The following is an 18,033-nucleotide window of genomic DNA, read 5'->3' as shown; positions in this document are numbered from 1 at the left end:
ACTGGAGAAGCTGAAAATGCAAATTCAAAAGGCCAGAAAGTCAAGAAAGTGTCCCCTTCAGCCTTAGGACACCAGTAGGTGCATACCACGCAACACACACACACACACACACACACACACACACACATAATGTGAGGTAAGAAAGTGTCCCCTTCAGCCTTAGGACACCAGTAGGTGCATACCACGCAACACACACACACACACACCATGTCAGCACTTCAAAGCCATGTGGCCTCCTCTGAGCTAAGGGTCTGTGATGTCCTCTGACCAAGTCAGTCACACACTGAGTGTGTGTGTGTGTGAGTGTTTGTGTGTGCATGAGTTAGTGTGTGAGTGTTTGTGTGTGCATGAGTTAGTGTGTGAGTGTTTGTGTGTGAGCTACCTGTGGCTTGTGTGGAGGGGTCGATGCTGGCCAGGGGCTGGGGCTGGCTGAGGGTTGGAGGCTGCACTGGGGGAAGGGGCTGGCTGGGCCCCGTGGGCAGGGTGGGGGGCTGTGGCTGTGGGGGGGCCGCCACCGTCACCTCCATGGTGCTGAGCGGGGGAGACAGGACATCCCCAAACATGTAGGGTGGGGTCGGGGGGTTCTCCCCTTTCACTGTGATCTGTAGGAGAGAGAGAGGGAGAGAGAGATGAGCGAGAGGGAGAGGCAGGGAGAGAGAGAGAGAGATAGAGAGAGAGAAAGAGGGAGAAAAAGAGGAGAGAGAGAGAGAGAGAAAGAAAGAGAGAGGTGAGAGAGAGAGGGAGAGAGAGGAAAAGAGAGAAGGAGGGTAATGTGAGAGAAAAAGCAAGAGGCAGAGAGAGAGAAAGTAGAGGAGAGGATTGAGTGAGACAAGCGTTTACACAGCTGCAACTAGGCGTGAAAACACAGTGCCTGGGAGGTGCAAATGTGTGTGTGCATGCACGCACACACACGCGCACACACACACGCACGCACGCACACACACGCACACACACGCACGCACATGCCTACACACACACACACACACACGCACGCACGCACGCACACACATGCCTACACACACACACACACACACACACATGCCTACACACACACGCGCCCACACACACACACACACAAACCTGTGTGTCTGGAGAAGGAACGTCTGAACCTGGGGAAGAGCCAGGTGAAGGAGGCTCCGCCTTCACCTGAAACACTGTAAACACACAAACACACTCTTAACCACATTAAAACACACTCTTCTCACACACAAACACACTCTTAACCACATTAAAACACACTCTTCTCACACACATGACAAATAGCAAACACTCAACACACACTCTTCCCACACACAGGAACAAGCGAACCTACTGGCCTCCTACAAACCACATCTTCAAGAATTAATCATTAATATTTAGTCATCAATGATTAATCTAACCAATCGGACTGACTGAGTCATCATGGCACACACACACGAATGCTCCCATTATAGCAATCATATTCTGAGTTGTGTTGGTGGTTTTGATGAGACATGTACTGTAGTTAAGTGTTGTATGATAACTGAATAAACCACTTACAATAAGCTTACAGCGTTCTGTACGGCTACAGACAGCATAGACATAGACTTACAGATACACACTTAGCTAGGAATTGGTTTTACAACATGTCAAGGTCTGTACACTGCCTAACATAAACTATATTCAAGGTGGGGCTGAATGGGACTTGTGCATTGACTATCTCCTGACTGTTTTAACGGGATTCAGTTCAGACTGAAAACACACACACACACACACACACAGACACACACACACACTTACGCATGTCGACAGGCAGAGGCTGTGTTAAGGTCATTTCCTCCTTGACAACAGGCATATCACCTGCAGAAAGACACAAATGGTGAAAGCATTAGCCGCCATCATGCAACAAGACGGACTTATCTATTTACAGTAAAACAAAAAAACACTGTTCCGTAGAGAAGAGACACAAAACAACTCTTTTGAGTTGCTGGCCATCGCTACATCATAACAAATCAATTTAACTCCGTAGAACATTCTAGCACTTATGAGATTGCAAACTATTTGGTAAAACCAAAAATTGTTTTATAAGATTATGACGGGGACCACATTAGCCAGCGGCGGGTTTGCTATTGTTCTCTATGGTTCGGCAGCGGAACGGTCGTAACGCTGGCGTAACGCTAGCATTGAACAAGCTGAGCGTTGAACTTGGTTCAACTTTCAAAGCGCAACGCGAGCGTATTCAATCCACAAACCGTTTGTGTTGCTTAGGAACGAGGTAAAACTTATTATGGTCTGAGCGTTGCGTTTGCCGCTGCCGCTGGCCGATGTGATCCTCACCTATATGTGTGCCTAACAGACATGGCACAGGGTCTGTATTGACACGAGACACCTCCTCTTCTAATGGCCCATAATTAATACAGAACTCAAGAGGGAAAACACCCTGTGAATCCCTTTTAATCTGGCAGCAGTACAAACCAGATTCAAGTCCGATTCAGACCAGATTCAAAGCGATTCTCTCAGCAGTGCCAGGCATGACCCACATAGCTAATGACTGTAATACACCAGCCCAGTAGCTGCCTGCCCTGCTGGGGGCATCAGGGCAGAGTGTCAGCATGCATTATCTCAACGGAGCGATATGAACAACACCTCCATGGCCTAGTTTCTCCTCAGATCACCCTAGTCGCCCAGCTCCGCACAGGAAGTCTACAACAGGCCGAGTAAGTTCACAGGGGCGGGTTCACTTACGGATACTGTTATCTATCAGGCTATATGTCAGAAGTTACATTACAGACACATATGTGAATAAGTAAGAGAATAAGTATATTGTTTGTCATAGAATCTGAAAATGTAAATAGGTGTATGTGAGATTCTGAACACTAATAAAATACAAATACATTTAAAAAAATAAAAATAAAACAAAATAATACATTACAGAAACAACCTGCCCCATTCGTCACAATAATATCTCATTGGAGTCTCAGTGGTGCTTCACTAATATTGCCTCAATCTGCTAAGTCAATAGTACAGTAAATCAAGTCAACACAAGTATGTTTATATAGCCAATACTATAGCAGAGTCAAGTAAAGTATGTGTATATGATCAATACTATAGTCAAGTGAAATAAATTATTATATAGCCAATTTTAGTCAAATCAAATAGAGTCTATTTATATGGTCAATACTAATAGTCAACTCAAGTACAGTATTATATAACAAATATTACAGTTATATCAAGAAGAGTCTATTTATATGGTCAATACTCTAGCCAAGTCAAGTCCAGTATGCTCTTATGGCAAACTTCCTATCTTTCCTTTTGTGACCTCACCTGTGAGGAGGTTGTCGCTGAGGTCCTTCCATGGTGACGTGGGATTGTCGGGATCGAGGGTCAGCACGAGGTCATTGTGGAACTGCGGGGAGAGCAGGGAGGGGTCAGGGAACGAGGTCAGCGACGGGATTAGCCAGTCATCCGCAGCAACGCTCCATTGGATTATACCTGCACTGCAGTTCAACTGGGTCTCATAAGGGTCTGCGTGTCTGTGCGCCAGTGTCCTGCTAATCTACACTCTACCAATTCATCTACCTATCTGTCTGTCTGTCTGTCTGTCTATCCAGCTGTGTGTTTGTCCATGTGTCTGTGCCTACTACTGTGCCTATTTGCACTGTCTATCTGTCTGCCTATCCATTTGCTTGTCTGTCTACCTCATATGCCTGTCTGCCGATCCAGCATGTTTTTACTCATTTATCTGTGTTTGCAGTGTTTCCCACATAAGTTAATTCTATTTGTGGTGGTAGGTTTGCAGAATTAACTTGAATGCAACAGTTTTTAGCAAATTAGCACAGCGTGGTTATGATGCTAACCAGATTTAAGCACAATTTAGTACAACCTGGAAAATCATTGTGTGGTGGTCAATGCTGATATTGTGGTGGGCCACAAATAAGTCAATGTATGGGAAACACTGGTTTGTCTACTAACCTATCTGCCTGTCTATCTGGATATCTAACTGTCTAGATGTGTCTTCCTATCCATGTGCCTGTCTGTCTTCTCACATAGCAGCCTGCCTGTCTGCCGTCTGCCTTCCTGTCTGTCTGCCTGTCTATCTGGATATCTAACTGTCTAGATGTGTCTTCCTATCCATGTGCCTGTCTGTCTTCTCACATAGCAGCCTGCCTGTCTGCCTTCCTGTCTGTCTGTCTGGTTCTCTCCATTGCCTCGTTATCTTGGCCGTGCAGGCTGAACTGTAGTGACCTTATCAGTGTGAACCAGAGATCGGTCAGTCAGTGACTCAAAAGGCCTTCAACAAAGCACAAAGTATGACCGTGGACACACTCAGACAAAGCACGGGCTCTGTCGAGTTCTCCGGAAATTATGGAAAACATCATAGAGTATCATAGAATCAGATCAACTCATATTGGACATGGTCCAAAAAAAAAAAAAAAGTGAAAGAAATGTGATAATAACAAAAGTGAAGCACATCAGTTGAGAGGCCCACTGTAAATAATCACAAAAGGGAGTAATACCGATGGGTTATATTTCAGTCCTGCGCTGTAATCACCCTCCTCCCCCTCCTCCATGCTCTCACATTGGTAAAGGCAGGCATCTGAAACACACACACACACACACACACAAAAACATTCTATTACAAAACAACAATTAACATTGCATCTGTGGTACAGCCCTATGCAAACGGTTGTCACACTTTCTCCAAGCACCTTATCAGGTCAAGGTTATAACACACATTAACACTGACAGTGTAGTCAGGGCCTTATAATGATACCAGGCTTTTGAGCCAAGGACCAATAAACAAAAAACATCCTGTTTGGGTGAACATTGTTACAAGTCTTTACTCAGTCTTCCAGTCCTTAATTCATCACCGATCACCGAGTCTTAATCATCACCCAGACAAGGGGTAACCTGTGTTCAGCGGTTTCTGTGCGGCCTTACAAAAGAAACCTGAGCAGTCCAGTGAAAGCTAGACATTGGCTTTCACAGACTGTAACAGGAGATTTTAGGCCTTGAGGTATATGACGATCACTGGGACAGCTTATTTCCTCCACATACAATGTAGCAGTAACAAAAAAGGCATGGTCATTAATGAACAGTGACTATCAATGGTCAATATGAGTTTTACATAGGTTAAGCCAAGATAAAAACTATAGACAGGGATGATTTGGAAGGACAATGCCTTCTAGGAAACAAATGCACTCAATACAAGTATCTATTCATTGTTGTTTCATTTTCTTTTTGCTTTGTTAACTAGAGTCCCTTGGGTCGATGGACTGGTCTGATGGACCCATATGTCGCTCTAGTGGTCTCATCTGCGTTTTTTCTATCTAACTAACTCTGCAGCTGCAAAAGACATTCTGAGCTGATGCGTCTGATACGTCACCCCTCCAAGCTGCTGAGGTTCGCACAGTCCACAACAAGTGCAGTCACACGCTCTAATATGACGGGAATAAATAAGGTCACTGATGCCAATAAGACCTGCATTTCTGCTTATATGGACGCTCGAGCGGCTCAGACACGACCCAGTGCTCTCCCGTAACGTTAACGTTACTGATTCACATCCGGTTGTCTTGAAACACTGTGCTATGACCCGCTGCTCATTCAGCAACATTGTAGATCATTAGACTCCGCTACAACGGTCAGGTTACTCATTTCATCCATCTGGAGATATTACAAATCCGAGATAAATGTGGGAACATGCGTTTCAGTTGCTTGGTTTATCTAGTACCAAACAAGCTAACAGCTAACGATAGCTACCAGCGACTATTCAAATGACGTGAGATCCATCCAGGACACAAACTGACCTGACGTATTTCACATTTGTCTGGGTTATATAAAAAAAATACTCACCCCAGTCTTCGCTTGTCAGAAGGTTGTCAGCGAAGAAACGACTATCCAAATCAGATAAAAGATCCGCAGTCATAGCCACAAAGCTGTTTGCTCTGAGGGGCTTGCAGCTATCTATCTAACGTTAACAGAGATAACGTTTAGCTATTCGATGGCTAACACTAAAATCAATACAAAACAAACAAGGAAGTGGATCTTCCTTCTCACAACCAAACTCGCGCTTTCCTAGTAATCACCATCCAAGGATATTCATTGACGTTAAAGGAAAATACATTTGAATGTATTTAATCCAGGATTTCCTTTATTTAAACTGCTTCATAATTCAACTTGCAATACCGCATCGTCGTACATCTGACACAGACAAGGAAACCCATTTCTTCCGAGAAACCCTCCTGCTTTGTCGTGAGTTGGCCAATCAGAAAGGAGATCTTTGAGACGGACACTCCATTCAACCATTCTAAGCAAAGGAACAATCTGATTGGGCACATGACATTAGAATGAGGAGGTGAGGGATGATTTGGACCAATGGTTATCAGAATGTTTTGATTGACATACAATCTGTCGAATTGGAACAAATACTTTTGTGAATGACATTGAAACCCATCCAATGAATTAAACGGAAACTGTGAATACACCCTTATGGAGGATACAGTTGAAATGATGTAGCTCTAAAAAAAGTGGAACTACTAGCGCACGTGTTTTGAGCATTGTCGAATACTTTTGTGCATTGTATCATCAGTGAGTAGATACAAACCTGTATGCCTTTAATAAAAGTAGAAATGTTGTTGAGGATGTTATTAAAATGAGCATCATCAATGTGAGAGTTTGGTTAGTCAAGGGAGGTGGGGGTGGCCCAGTATTACATAACCTCAGGGTACCATAAGGACGCCCCAAAGCAGCAAGTAGCTTTTTCTTTTCCTATGCCCAGGGTGAAATCGACAAATCAATCACGATAACAGTCTTTTTCACTGTGGTGTGGTATTAAGGCGTGCAACTGTTATTAAATCGAGAGGCAAGACTCAAGAAGCACGATACAGCTGGTTTTGAGGTTTTGACCAGAGCAATGTTATGCCTCTGGTTTTGAGAAAACGTCTCCCTCTAGAGGTGAAACAAGGGCATGGCATACTACTGACAGCCCATCCCAAATTATTGACCTGTCTCAGAGAATGTCTACAGAGCCCGTTTACGTTCACTCCCTATTAACTCCATTGTACCTGCAATCTGTTGTAGTTCCGCTAGGGGCGATCACGAATAAGTGCAAAAACAATGGGGGTCTATGAAGCTAGACGGCTAAACGTGTCTCTTTCACTTGGTTGTCGTTGAAAAATCAAAGATTTAATTGTGGTTTCTGCAAGCTCAATATGGATTATAGGTCAAAAGTTGAATGAACGAGTACTTACGTCCTTTCGATTTCTTACAGGTTGGGTCGTTGTTGCCCACAACACACTAGCTTTCTGCTAATGAATGACGTCATTGACGCATTTGAAAGGCTTTTTAGATCAAATAAGTGACTCAAAAAATATAATACTCAGCGGTCTGTATTTTCTCTGCCCCCTCTTGCAACATTCAAATTTCTGGGCAAAAAATTATATTCAGAGAAAAGTGGATTTGAGGGGTACAGCTCCATAGACCTCCATTCATTCTGCACTCAGAGCCGTATATAGATATATATATATACGGCTCTGTCTGCACTTATTCGTGAGCGCCCTCATGTGGAACCAGAAAAAGAACTGCAACCAGTTCAGAAACCGGAATTTTCCCTTATTAGACAAGAAGGGGAGACTACGAAGGTTGGTAGTGAGGAAGAGCTCTAGTGTGTGTGTGTGTGTGTGTGTGTTTGGTGTTATTGTTGTATGTTGAGGACCCCCTTGAAAACGAGATGTTACATCTCAAGGGGTTATCCTCTAATAAATAAATTGAAATTGAAAAGGTTTCTGACAAAACATTCACACTCAGCTGGATCTTTCCACTTGACTGTTCCCAGTGCTGGTCCGGCAAACCCACCCATTATGACCCACAACAGGGACAGGCCACAGGACGTCATCATATCTAAAATATACTCGTATGAAAAAACGGATCATGGAATTTGATGTGAAACACTCCTCCAGACTCTGGTTTGTAAAGTTACACTGAATCACAGAGCATATCAGTGATTATGGCATTTGAGAGTTGAGAGAATTGCTTTAAAACTTAACTGTTACCATGCTGTTAGTCGCTTTGGTTAAAAATGTGTCAGCCAAATGTAATAATTTGCAGTATGCTTCACAAATGTGCAGAAAATTAAATAGTTTGATTTTCCACAGCCCAACAGCATTCTACTAGGCTAATAAGCTAGATCATGTATTACTTAAAGACATGTCTGAGTCAGCAGGGTTGTACAGTTATTGAATGCTGAGCCTGCTCTTAATGATTACTGTTCAGCGATAAGATACATGAAAACAGTCTTTTGGATGCAGGAGGTTAATTTCTCCTTACACACCACCACCACAGATGGCGGCGATAGTTCACCTCCAAACTTTGCTCACAACTGTCAATAAAAGCACCAAGACAAAAGTGATTCTACTGGGAAGTTACCCTTAAGCTATCGATGGACTTTATAAATATAACCAGAGTTGACAAGTGACTCTTAATGATAATACTAAGACTTTCAAGTGATAAAAAATCTTATTAATTACATACCGGTACTCTGTGATTAATTAATCAAAATTAACACATTATTTTGACAGCCCTAGATAATATTTCATCTTTGATCACAACATAGTCTCACATTTCCAGCATGTCAAACATGTTTATTTGTGCACTGATTGTCACATCAAAGCTTTTTTTTGGTGGGAAGTTTTGGTTACCTTTACAGTATCAGTGGAACTGACAGAAGCAATAAGAGCATATTTATTTCAGCCAGAATGACTACAATATGGAGGCATTATAAGATGGCATATGGAACAATACGGGGGGATGATTCAATGGCATATTGAACATTTGCATTTTGATTGCCAGTGTGGAGAAGATAAAAGTATGCAAAAGCAGTTATTGCACATACACTCCAGTCAAAAATACATTTCCGTTTGACAGCCTGCCGTTTACAGAAAGCTGTGGAAGGCACTCTGTACTGATACATCAGTAAGTAAACACATTACTGGCTACTTCCATCAATGATTAATGCGTATGAGAAACAAATGACTTAACAACAACAAAACAAGAGACACTATCTGCACTGATGTGTAAAATTATCTGTAAACTTTATTCATGATTCTACTGCTGCTCACAGACAAAACCAGAAAGCATGATCATGGCAGCGATGCGCTCATGCAGGCAACGAGTGATTTTGGTATACAGAGGACACGGGGCAGGAAGAGCATGGAGTGCTGTGGGGATTTATGCAAGTCGTTTTAAGTGCCCAGCTCGTCTAGTCGTCGTGCTTGAGTTTCCTGATCTTGCCCTTGTGGCGGTCGATCTCGCGCTGAAGCCGCTCAACCTCTTTCTTGTGGTGGTCGATCTCCTCCTCGTGGTGGCGTCGCAGGGCAGCCATTTGCTCCTTCTCCTTTTGCCTGGTATAGGGAGATGGGACTAGTTATTGTCTAATGATCTGGCAAAGTTTGGAAACGCAAATACCAAGTGCCTATACAAAATTAGCAATTAACAATAATTTATACCATGTGCTTGTCGTGGCATGTCACTAACCGCAAACATAATCATCAATCATATTCAAGCACACCTACTGAGAACATGGACTGGTGTAAGAAGAATATAGCACATAAATTAATGAATTAATTATGTAAGGCTACAATTCAAGTAACATGATGTAGGAATTCCCCTTTTTGTCAACGCTCAATGTACCTGGATAGTGCAACGGTGCTACCCAATTAATCTAAAACCAACACAAAGTTATCACGCTCCCACCCAGGGGTGCTGCTAGAAAATTTGGGCCCTATGACAATAATTCTGGACCCCTCCAATAATATATAGTATAATAATATATATAATATATATATATATATATATATATATATATATATATATATATATATATATATATATATATATAATATATATATAATAATAATATATATATATATATATATTATATATCATATAATCTGCGACCCTCTGTCAGTGCTGGGCACTTAGAATCGCATGGCATTCTGGGTACTGATTAGCAATGTCTGAGACTTGAGTGTAGGTTGACTTTGAGCCCCTCATTTTAAGATAAAATAACTACTTTGTTTTGTATTAAGTATAGTAGAAACTCATGGTTACTTGATGTTTTTCAGATTGATAGGCTTGTCTAGGGCCTCCTCCTACTGCTCTATGGACCCTTTCAAGAGAGTTTCATTATCAGCATCATAGTTGGCCCCACAAGACTTCCTTTTTAACATTCCATATGTTATCTTAATGCAGAGGAAGTAGATTGGGGCCCAAATAGAATGTTCAAGCATTGTTTTTGTTTACCTTGTTGAAAGGGTCTATAGAGATCTTCATTGACTAGGACTAGGGCTTCATTCATGTCTGGGGGAACTGCAATTCGATGTTCAACTCAACATCTCAAAAGCTGACCCTAGAATTCTCCAACGCAACACTTTATTAATCCCAAGGGGGAAATTCTTTTGCTACCTGGCAACCACACACAACATACATACATCAGTAGGACAGTTGACACTTAAGACCGTCTTAAGTCAATCTAATCTAATCTAATCTAAGTGTCTGTCTCTTGTGTTTAATGTGACCACGCTTGGTGAGGATTCGGTTCGGTCGTATACCTGAAATAGCGCTCCTCCTCTGCAGCCTGCTTCTTCCCGAAGGCCCCTCCTGCTTCCCTGATGGAGCCTCCTGCACCCCCACCCTTGCCTGCCCCCTTCCCCAGCTCCCCCAGCTGAGCAGGACAGAAGGTAAACACAAACACAAAGACACAAAGAGGACGGTGTGAATGGAGGTTGGGCTGTGTGGGGGACTCATTTGTGAGTGTGACAGGCAGTCACAGAAATGACTGTAATTTACAACAATAGCGCAAAACAAAAGCAAAGACCACACACAATAACACGCTCAACAAAAGCAGAATGTACAGGAAGAAAATAGCTCAGAAATTGCATTTCAAACAGAGTGTGTTGGGGTGGGGCTGGTGTTAAGAGAATATTCAAAATGTTATATAGGGAATAAAACAATTAACAAAGACTTTCCTGCCGACCTTGTACATTGTAGGACTACCTCAAATATAAGCTACTGGACAAAGAAGCTTTGACCACACTTAAGCAGTATTTGTGGGTACAAATAGTAGTGTAAAAATAAACTTGACAGATTGATACTGTTCAGGGCAGGGACATGTGCAAACTGCGCCTTCTGTGTCAGCAGGCAACAGCTGCATGGGTAGGTCAGGATAGCAAGGAACCTTCACCTCATTTACTCATTTACGTGTGGTAATTACTGTAGTTTACGGAAAGTTTCTGACGCAATCTGCAGAGCACAGCCCCGTTTATACTGTGGGCCATCAGCCCAGGAACCTAAGCCCAGGAGTTTTGGCCAAGGCTACAGGCACCAGGGCTAGAGTTCCTGCTGGGTTTACACTTATCATGGGCCATTTTACGAACTGCCAAAATTCATACATAAATTCATCAAGACAAGACCAGAGCAGAGCAGTATTGACCCAAGAACTGAGTTCTAGCACCAGGTTTGGCCCCCAAGTATAAACATGGCTCACAAGAAGCAACGAACCAGTTTCGATGCTTTAAATAGCGACTCTGCCATTGTTTACCAAGTGTGACCAAAATAGTTAACCTTTTTCTACGTGACAGGTAAAAGACCCGGACATTCGAAGTGAGACGACAATCAGTAGGTGGCTATCCTGGCTAGCTGCTAGCTATCCATTCCGAGCAGCAACATAAAGTTGGCGATGAAAGCATGCAACAAAACGCACACAGATAGGAATAATTGCGTGCAGAACACCGCAAGGTAGACGACCATAAAAATATCCTTGAGAATCAAGATGAGAGGCCACAACGCCCACTCTTTTCAACTGCGATCTTGCTAACGTTAGCCAACTAACGTTATCTTTATTTGCATCAGTCCCATCATCCCGTTTCTTTTTATACAGGTGTCATTTGAACGTGAATGTGATTGGCAATTCGGTAAATACCTGATCAGACGACATTCTAATCTGAGTGGTGAGATATCCTCTCAAACTGGATCGCAATAGACGCGCCATAGCTCCCCTTTCTGCTATCAGATGAGTGCCCTTGCTGGTTGAAGGCAAGGCTAATGGGAATAATAACCAGTTTCACTTCCTTGTCACGTGTTTAATATCAATTTCAAAATAAAAGTCCTTTCTTTTTTTTTAATGCCGGTTTGCAGCTACTTGCACCGAAGTCCAAACGTAGCACGTCTCTGGGATCGTTACTATCTTTAGCTCAATTTTGTTCCATCACAGTTAATTACTTAATGTTTTGGAAAATGTTGGGAGTGGGTATAGGCAGAGAGGGTTAAAGCGGAGCCTACAGGTGTCCTGGTTAAATTGTAAAACAGTTTTGGCAAAGAGAGGGTTGTTTAGCCTAAATATAATCACCTACAAATAGAATACCTACGATATTTTATGCAAGGTATCCATCTTTATTTGTGAGTGGTTATTATGAATTATTTTGGGAATGATTTGAAATGATGAGATGTTAATGATAAAGCCAGTGCAGTCTCACTATAGGTCCAATGGAGCTAATCTATAATAAGGGAGTGGGCTGTAGCCTAGCCCAGGGGTTCCCAAATGTACCCCCTCCCCCCAAATACCACTAGGTTCTGTTCAAGGACCCCCTTGATGTGTTATTAAACCCATCAACAATATTACGGCAAATGTAAAAAAAATACATTAATCTAATCCTAATAATTATTTTAGCCACAAGCACTTCGCGATGGAGCATACAGTGTGTAAAAATTGCATTTGGGGCTTTTTGGGGCCTATATGAGAGCTATCACTCTACTATTATTCCCAGTCTTTATCATGGAAAATATAATGTTCAGATATGCGACAAATTATTATGGCAATGTATAACAGCCCTCATAGTAATAGGTATATTTTACATTTTTCAAATGTATTTATTTGTTGCTTTTATTTTTCCTTCCAACTTGCTGAGGCCCCCCTGGCACCCCCTCGTGGCCCCCCAGCCTAGCCCAGCCCAGTGTTCGCCAGGGGCTCAGACGTCTTCCAGTGGGGTAGCTCCCTGAGTTTCCAGAGGTAGGATGTGGGTTGGGTTACCTCTCACCCTCCCTCTCTATCACCCTCTCCATCCCCCTCCTTTCCTCCACCTCTCTCTCTCTCCACCTCTCTCTCCTCTCTGCCCCTATTCTGGGCTGAACACACACACAGTCCCATAGACACAAACATAGAGTCTCTCTCTCTCTCTCTCTCTCTCTCTCTCTCTCACGCACACACACACACACATTCACAGGCGCGCACACACACACACACACACGGTCACACACGTTCCTGCTCTGAGGAACGGCAGTGCCGTGCGCCCAGAGGCCAGGAGAAGTTCCTCTTCGGAGAGCGAGGAAGAAGAAGAAGAAGAAGAAGACAGGCGAGGAGTGGAAGGCTCTTTCTTCTCAAACGTAAAGGGCAGAGAGAGGAGCTAGGAGCCATGGCTGGCCACCTCACCGCCCTCAGGAGCTTCGTCCTGCTGCAAGCACTGTGTCTGGCCCTGGGGCAAGTGGTGAGTGTGCGGGGGGCACCAGTGGAGGCGATAGGGACACCTGGGGTATCTGTCTCTGCCAGCTGGGAGGCTTCGAGCCTGTGCAGGGAGCTGAATTAGGGGCTGATAAAAGTGAGAGAGACTAGAGGCTTCGGAGAAGACATTTGGCTCCTTATTTGGGTTATTTGGAGAGGTTGTTAGGCTCCTTCTCATGTTATTCTGCTGCTGGTGGACCGGTGCTAGTTCTCCTGGGTTGGCCTTGGTGCCAGTGTGTCGGCATTATCTTGTTACCTTTGATATGACTGAGCACGATATAACAGTGTCTTAAATGTGTTTTGTAAGAGTTATGTGATGTGGCATAAATGGCAGATGAACTCCTCTCTAATGTAGACATGAGAGTCTGTTAGCAGTTCAGATGTTGTTTCCATACCAGTGTGTCTTTACCTGAAGCTTATGGCTAAACTGGATGTGACTTTTGAGTCATTAGAAAAGTTTTTCAGTTATTTCACTGTGCATTGTGCATTTTAAGTGGATGTATGACAAATCCATAGATGTTCAGGATTCCTGGCAATGGGAATGGTGTTGGCTGTTTCTGTAATGAATGCTTATTTTATTTTAAATGTTGCATTTCACAAGGACACAAATATGAAGATATGAACGTTGTTGTTTTGAGAATCTTGAAAAAGAGACATAGTGGAATAGACCCTAACCTCACAGGAATTGCTGGTGGACACACACACACACACACACACACACACACACACACACACACACACACACACACACACACACGCACACACCAGGCAAACAAGGACCCTCATTCAAAGCCTTGTTCAAATACACATTTAGAAAGTGTAACCTGAGGCCTTACCTCTCAAAATCCCACATAGGTGCCACCTTTGGTAAATCGATGCTGTGACTTCAAATACAATTTGTATTACAAAACAAAACCAATGTTAATGATTATATTTATTTCCTATAATTAGTATTTTATTGTAGCCTCCTATCTGCCCTGGCTCCTGGCAGATGACCAGTTGGTGTGATGGCACAGGGGGTGGACAGGGCAAACATTCCTTTCCCCGCAACCCTCCAGATTCTCTCTTTCTCACACACATGTGACACACACACACACACACACACACACACACATATTTACACACTAGATTTTCAAGACAATGTTTATTTTCTTTTATTTATCTCTTTATTTATTTATTAATTCTATCTATTATTTATTTATACTATTTGCCTCTCTCTCTTTTTATAATGTATATTTGTTTTATTTTACCAAGCAATTTAGACAAGCCTAGGCTACTGGTTTAGATAAAGCACTAAGACAATTTAAAGTTCTTTTCAGGCCGAGCACTGGACATGTGAAAAAGGTGAAACGGTTTCTTTTTGTGTTTAATTTCAGAGCGGTCCTCCAGGATCACAGGGACCTCCAGGGCCACCAGGCCCCTCTGGAACCCCCGGAGCTGACGGAATCGATGTGAGTATCCGAGCCGCTTCGCTGCTCCCGCAGGTTGGAGCGAGGCGCACAAAGGCGCTCATTGTGCACCACGGTTTACCGGTGGTGCGCTGCCTTGTAATGCCAGACTTCTACCACTAGATGGAGCCCAAAATGAAAACAGAGAATACAAAAGGGTCCTGTTTGGAAGAGAGTAGGGTCTTTGAAAGGCAGGTCCCCCTGTTTTGCAAGGGGAGTTTTAGTTAAGATTGTGGTAACTCGATAGGACCATGGGTTTTTGTAACAGCAGGTAGCGCTTATTCAGTGGCATTTTAAAACCTGGAAAGAGATGTTGCCCTACATGTGCAATTCCAAAGGTAGCAACTTTATTCCGCAATGTGTTGACTGTTACTTCAATGTAAATCTGATGTGAAAACAAGCAAACAAACAAGTAAACTTTGCCCTTAGTTCTCATAAGTGTGACACTTAACAATCAAGTGTTTATATAAACTAGACTGAAGCACAACCTTAGTCTGAGGGAAAATATGAAACACATCTACAGTTTATCAATAAATGTGAAGCTATCTGGTGAAAGATCCGCGCATTCTGTAGGGTGTGTCACAGAGGCAAGGCTTCATATAATCTCCGCCCATTGCTGTTCTTTATAGATCAGTGGTTCATGCCCTCATCACACACCAGTGAGTTCCTAATCAGAATTCTAAACCAACCTCTTTGTTATTGTTTTTGTCTCCAGGGTGATAAAGGACCCCCTGGCCCTCCTGGAGCACCTGTAAGTCTCAAAATGTTAGGACATTACTGCTCCTATGTCTAAATATATAATAAACAGCATATATTTAAATATGTAATACATAGTGTATTGTGTGTGTGTGTGTGTGTGTGTGTGTGTGTGTGTGTGTGTGTGTGTGTGTGTGAGAGAGAGAGAGAGAGAGAGAGAGAGAGAGAGAGAGAGAGAGAGAGAGAGAGAGAGGGAGGGAGGGAGGGAGGGAGTATGAGTATCCAAGGTGTGTGTGTGTGTGTGTGTGTGTGTGTGCGCGCGTGTGTGTGTATGTGTGTATGTGTGTATGTGTGTATGTGTGTGTGTGTGTGTGTGTGTGTGTGTGTGTGTGCTTTGGTTCCAGCTTATTTGTAACTGCCTGTACCTGTCTTCACAGGGCCAGAAGGGCGAGCCTGGGGAGCCCGGCCCAGATGGCACTCCAGGGGAGAACGGCATTGATGTGAGTCTAGTACACAACACTACACTAAAGCTCCAGCATTGATGTGAGTCTAGTACACAACACTACACTAAAGCTCCAGCATTGATGTGAGTCTAGTACAGCACTCGTACAACATTACACTAAAGCTCCAGCATTGATGTGAGTCTAGTACAGCACTCGTACAACACTACACTAAAGCTCCAGCATTGATGTGAGTCTAGTACACAACACTACACGAAAGCTCCAGCATTGATGTGAGTCTAGTACAGCACTCGTACAACACTACACTAAAGCTCCAGCATTGATGTGAGTCTAGTACAGCACTCGTACAACACTACACTAAAGCTCCAGCATTGATGTGAGTCTAGTACACAACACTACACGAAAGCTCCAGCATTGATGTGAGTCTAGTACAGCACTTGTACAACACTACACTAAAGCTCCAGCATTGATGTGAGTCTAGTACAGCACTTGTACAACACTACACTAAAGCTCCAGCATTGATGTGAGTCTAGCGCAGCACTTGTACAACACTACACTAAAACGCCAGCATTGATGTGAGTCTAGCGCAGCACTCGTACAGCACTACACTAAAGCTCCAGCATTGATGTGAGTCTAGTACAGCACTCGTACAACACTACACTAAAGCTCCAAGCCAAACACTGAAACCACTCCAAACATTCAGCACAGTATCGCTGCGCTTCACAAACCATCTAGGCCTAGAGAGATTAACATAGAGATCCTGGCCCCTCATTTAGCTGACAGGTCTAATGGTGCGTTCATGAGCAGGGGGGAGGGGGGGGGGGGGTGGATGGGGGTATGTCACACCTGGACTGGGGGCTTCACAGTTTGAAGTGGGGGCTTTGGGAGAGCTCCCAGGAGAATGCTTTGACGTCACTCAACATAGAAAGATAAAAAATTGACTTGTTCCCAAATAAGTCACTTCATTCTTTGTTTATGTTATACTCATAAGTGCAGGTGATTGTGATATTGAACAATACTTCCCAGAGTACCTTGGAGTAACTATGTCATGTTAGCCTTCTGGCTAGCTAGCCAATGAACATTAGCACCGTCGCCCGTTTGTTATTGTCAAGTGAAGGCTCTCAGTGCGGAAGTATGGAGTTCCAAAGAGTGAACCTTCCCACTTCCCAGCTACATGTACACACGATAAGTCTTAGGTCTCACATGTCACACGCACAGACCAGACATAACTATGTTATGTTTGACACATTCACACGTTACCATCTTCATTGGCTTCCTATAGCAGCCAGAATTAAACTCACTCTGGCTGCTACACTTACTGGATCTGCACCTTGATATCTTAATTCCATGGTCCAGTGCTACGGTCCTGCTACACTTACTGGATCTGCACCTTGCTATCTCAATTCCATGGTCCAGTGCTACGTTCCTGCTACACTTACTGGATCTGCACCTTGCTATCTCAATTCCATGGTCCAGTGCTACGTCCCCTCTCAGCTGCTGCAGTTCAGTTCAGTTCATCTTTATCTTCCATTTGCCCAGGCACAAGCACATGTGCATTGGAATTCTTGTGCAGGGCAGGCCTCAAAGTCACAAAGATAGAAAGAACATTGTAAAAACAACAACAACAGCAACAAACACAATACACATTGTATGAGCTCAAAATACAATACATGGAAAGAAATATAAGGCAGAGGTCTACATAAATAAATATAACAGCTATAGAGGAATAAATAGTATGATAAAAAGGTAAAAATATAAATTCTGCTTCTGCTGGCGTCTGCTGCAGTCTCTGATGAGTGTTTGCTATGTCAGCCTTCCATCAGAAAAACATTTTCTCGCTGATTTATTTTACTAGCAACAGGGGTAAGTAAACAAACGTTTCAGCCTTATGGCCTTCATCAGTGTAGCCCTCCATCAG

The 18,033-nt window shown here is 43.2% G+C and overlaps 3 protein-coding genes across 6 annotated transcripts in view; 1 reads left to right on the top strand and 2 right to left on the bottom strand.

The window, feature by feature from the left end:
- Window positions 1-6,230, bottom strand: part of atf6b (activating transcription factor 6 beta) — a 21,817-nt gene extending 15,587 nt beyond the window's left edge. The window contains exons 1-6 of one of the 4 annotated variants that reach the window (XM_042077553.1): window positions 5,812-6,230; window positions 4,476-4,555; window positions 3,283-3,364; window positions 1,759-1,818; window positions 1,081-1,154; window positions 383-602 (exon numbers count right to left, since the gene is read on the bottom strand). In XM_042077553.1, coding sequence (XP_041933487.1) covers window positions 383-602; window positions 1,081-1,154; window positions 1,759-1,818; window positions 3,283-3,364; window positions 4,476-4,555; window positions 5,812-5,884 — 589 coding nt within the window. In that variant the 5' untranslated portion in view covers window positions 5,885-6,230. The remainder of the gene's footprint in view (window positions 1-382; window positions 603-1,080; window positions 1,155-1,758; window positions 1,819-3,282; window positions 3,365-4,475; window positions 4,556-5,811) is intronic. The other 3 variants (XM_042077552.1, XM_042077555.1, XM_042077554.1) reach the window with 3 other exon arrangements.
- A 2,793-nt stretch (window positions 6,231-9,023) lies between these two features.
- Window positions 9,024-12,079, bottom strand: LOC121696207 (ATPase inhibitor B, mitochondrial-like). Its single transcript, XM_042077559.1, has 3 exons — window positions 11,936-12,079; window positions 10,566-10,678; window positions 9,024-9,356 (listed from the first exon to the last, which is right to left on the bottom strand). The coding sequence occupies exons 1-3, from the start codon at window positions 12,002-12,004 to the stop codon at window positions 9,215-9,217; spliced, it is 324 nt and encodes a 107-aa protein (XP_041933493.1). The 5' UTR covers window positions 12,005-12,079; the 3' UTR covers window positions 9,024-9,214.
- Window positions 12,080-13,210: 1,131 nt separating this feature from the next.
- The window catches only part of col9a2 (procollagen, type IX, alpha 2), a 35,411-nt gene continuing 30,588 nt past the window's right edge, over window positions 13,211-18,033 (top strand). The window contains exons 1-4 of the mRNA XM_042077556.1: window positions 13,211-13,496; window positions 14,887-14,961; window positions 15,674-15,709; window positions 16,092-16,154. Coding sequence (XP_041933490.1) covers window positions 13,425-13,496; window positions 14,887-14,961; window positions 15,674-15,709; window positions 16,092-16,154 — 246 coding nt within the window. The 5' untranslated portion in view covers window positions 13,211-13,424. The remainder of the gene's footprint in view (window positions 13,497-14,886; window positions 14,962-15,673; window positions 15,710-16,091; window positions 16,155-18,033) is intronic.

The sequence above is a fragment of the Alosa sapidissima genome, chromosome 21 (assembly GCF_018492685.1).
Source record: "Alosa sapidissima isolate fAloSap1 chromosome 21, fAloSap1.pri, whole genome shotgun sequence".
Lineage (NCBI taxonomy): Eukaryota > Metazoa > Chordata > Actinopteri > Clupeiformes > Clupeidae > Alosa > Alosa sapidissima.
This window is presented reverse-complemented; position numbering and strand designations above follow the sequence as displayed.

Excerpts from the sequence above, each read along its gene's own strand:
- LOC121696207 (XM_042077559.1), bottom strand. The coding sequence starts at position 12,004 with ATGGCGCGTCTATTGCGATCCAGTTTGAGAGGATATCTCACCACTCAG. Across the intron at positions 10,679-11,935 it reads TTAGAATGTCGTCTGATCAG|CTGGGGGAGCTGGGGAAGGG; the intron begins GTATTTACCGAA and ends TGTCCTGCTCAG. Across the intron at positions 9,357-10,565 it reads GAGGAGGAGCGCTATTTCAG|GCAAAAGGAGAAGGAGCAAA; the intron begins GTATACGACCGA and ends TCCCTATACCAG.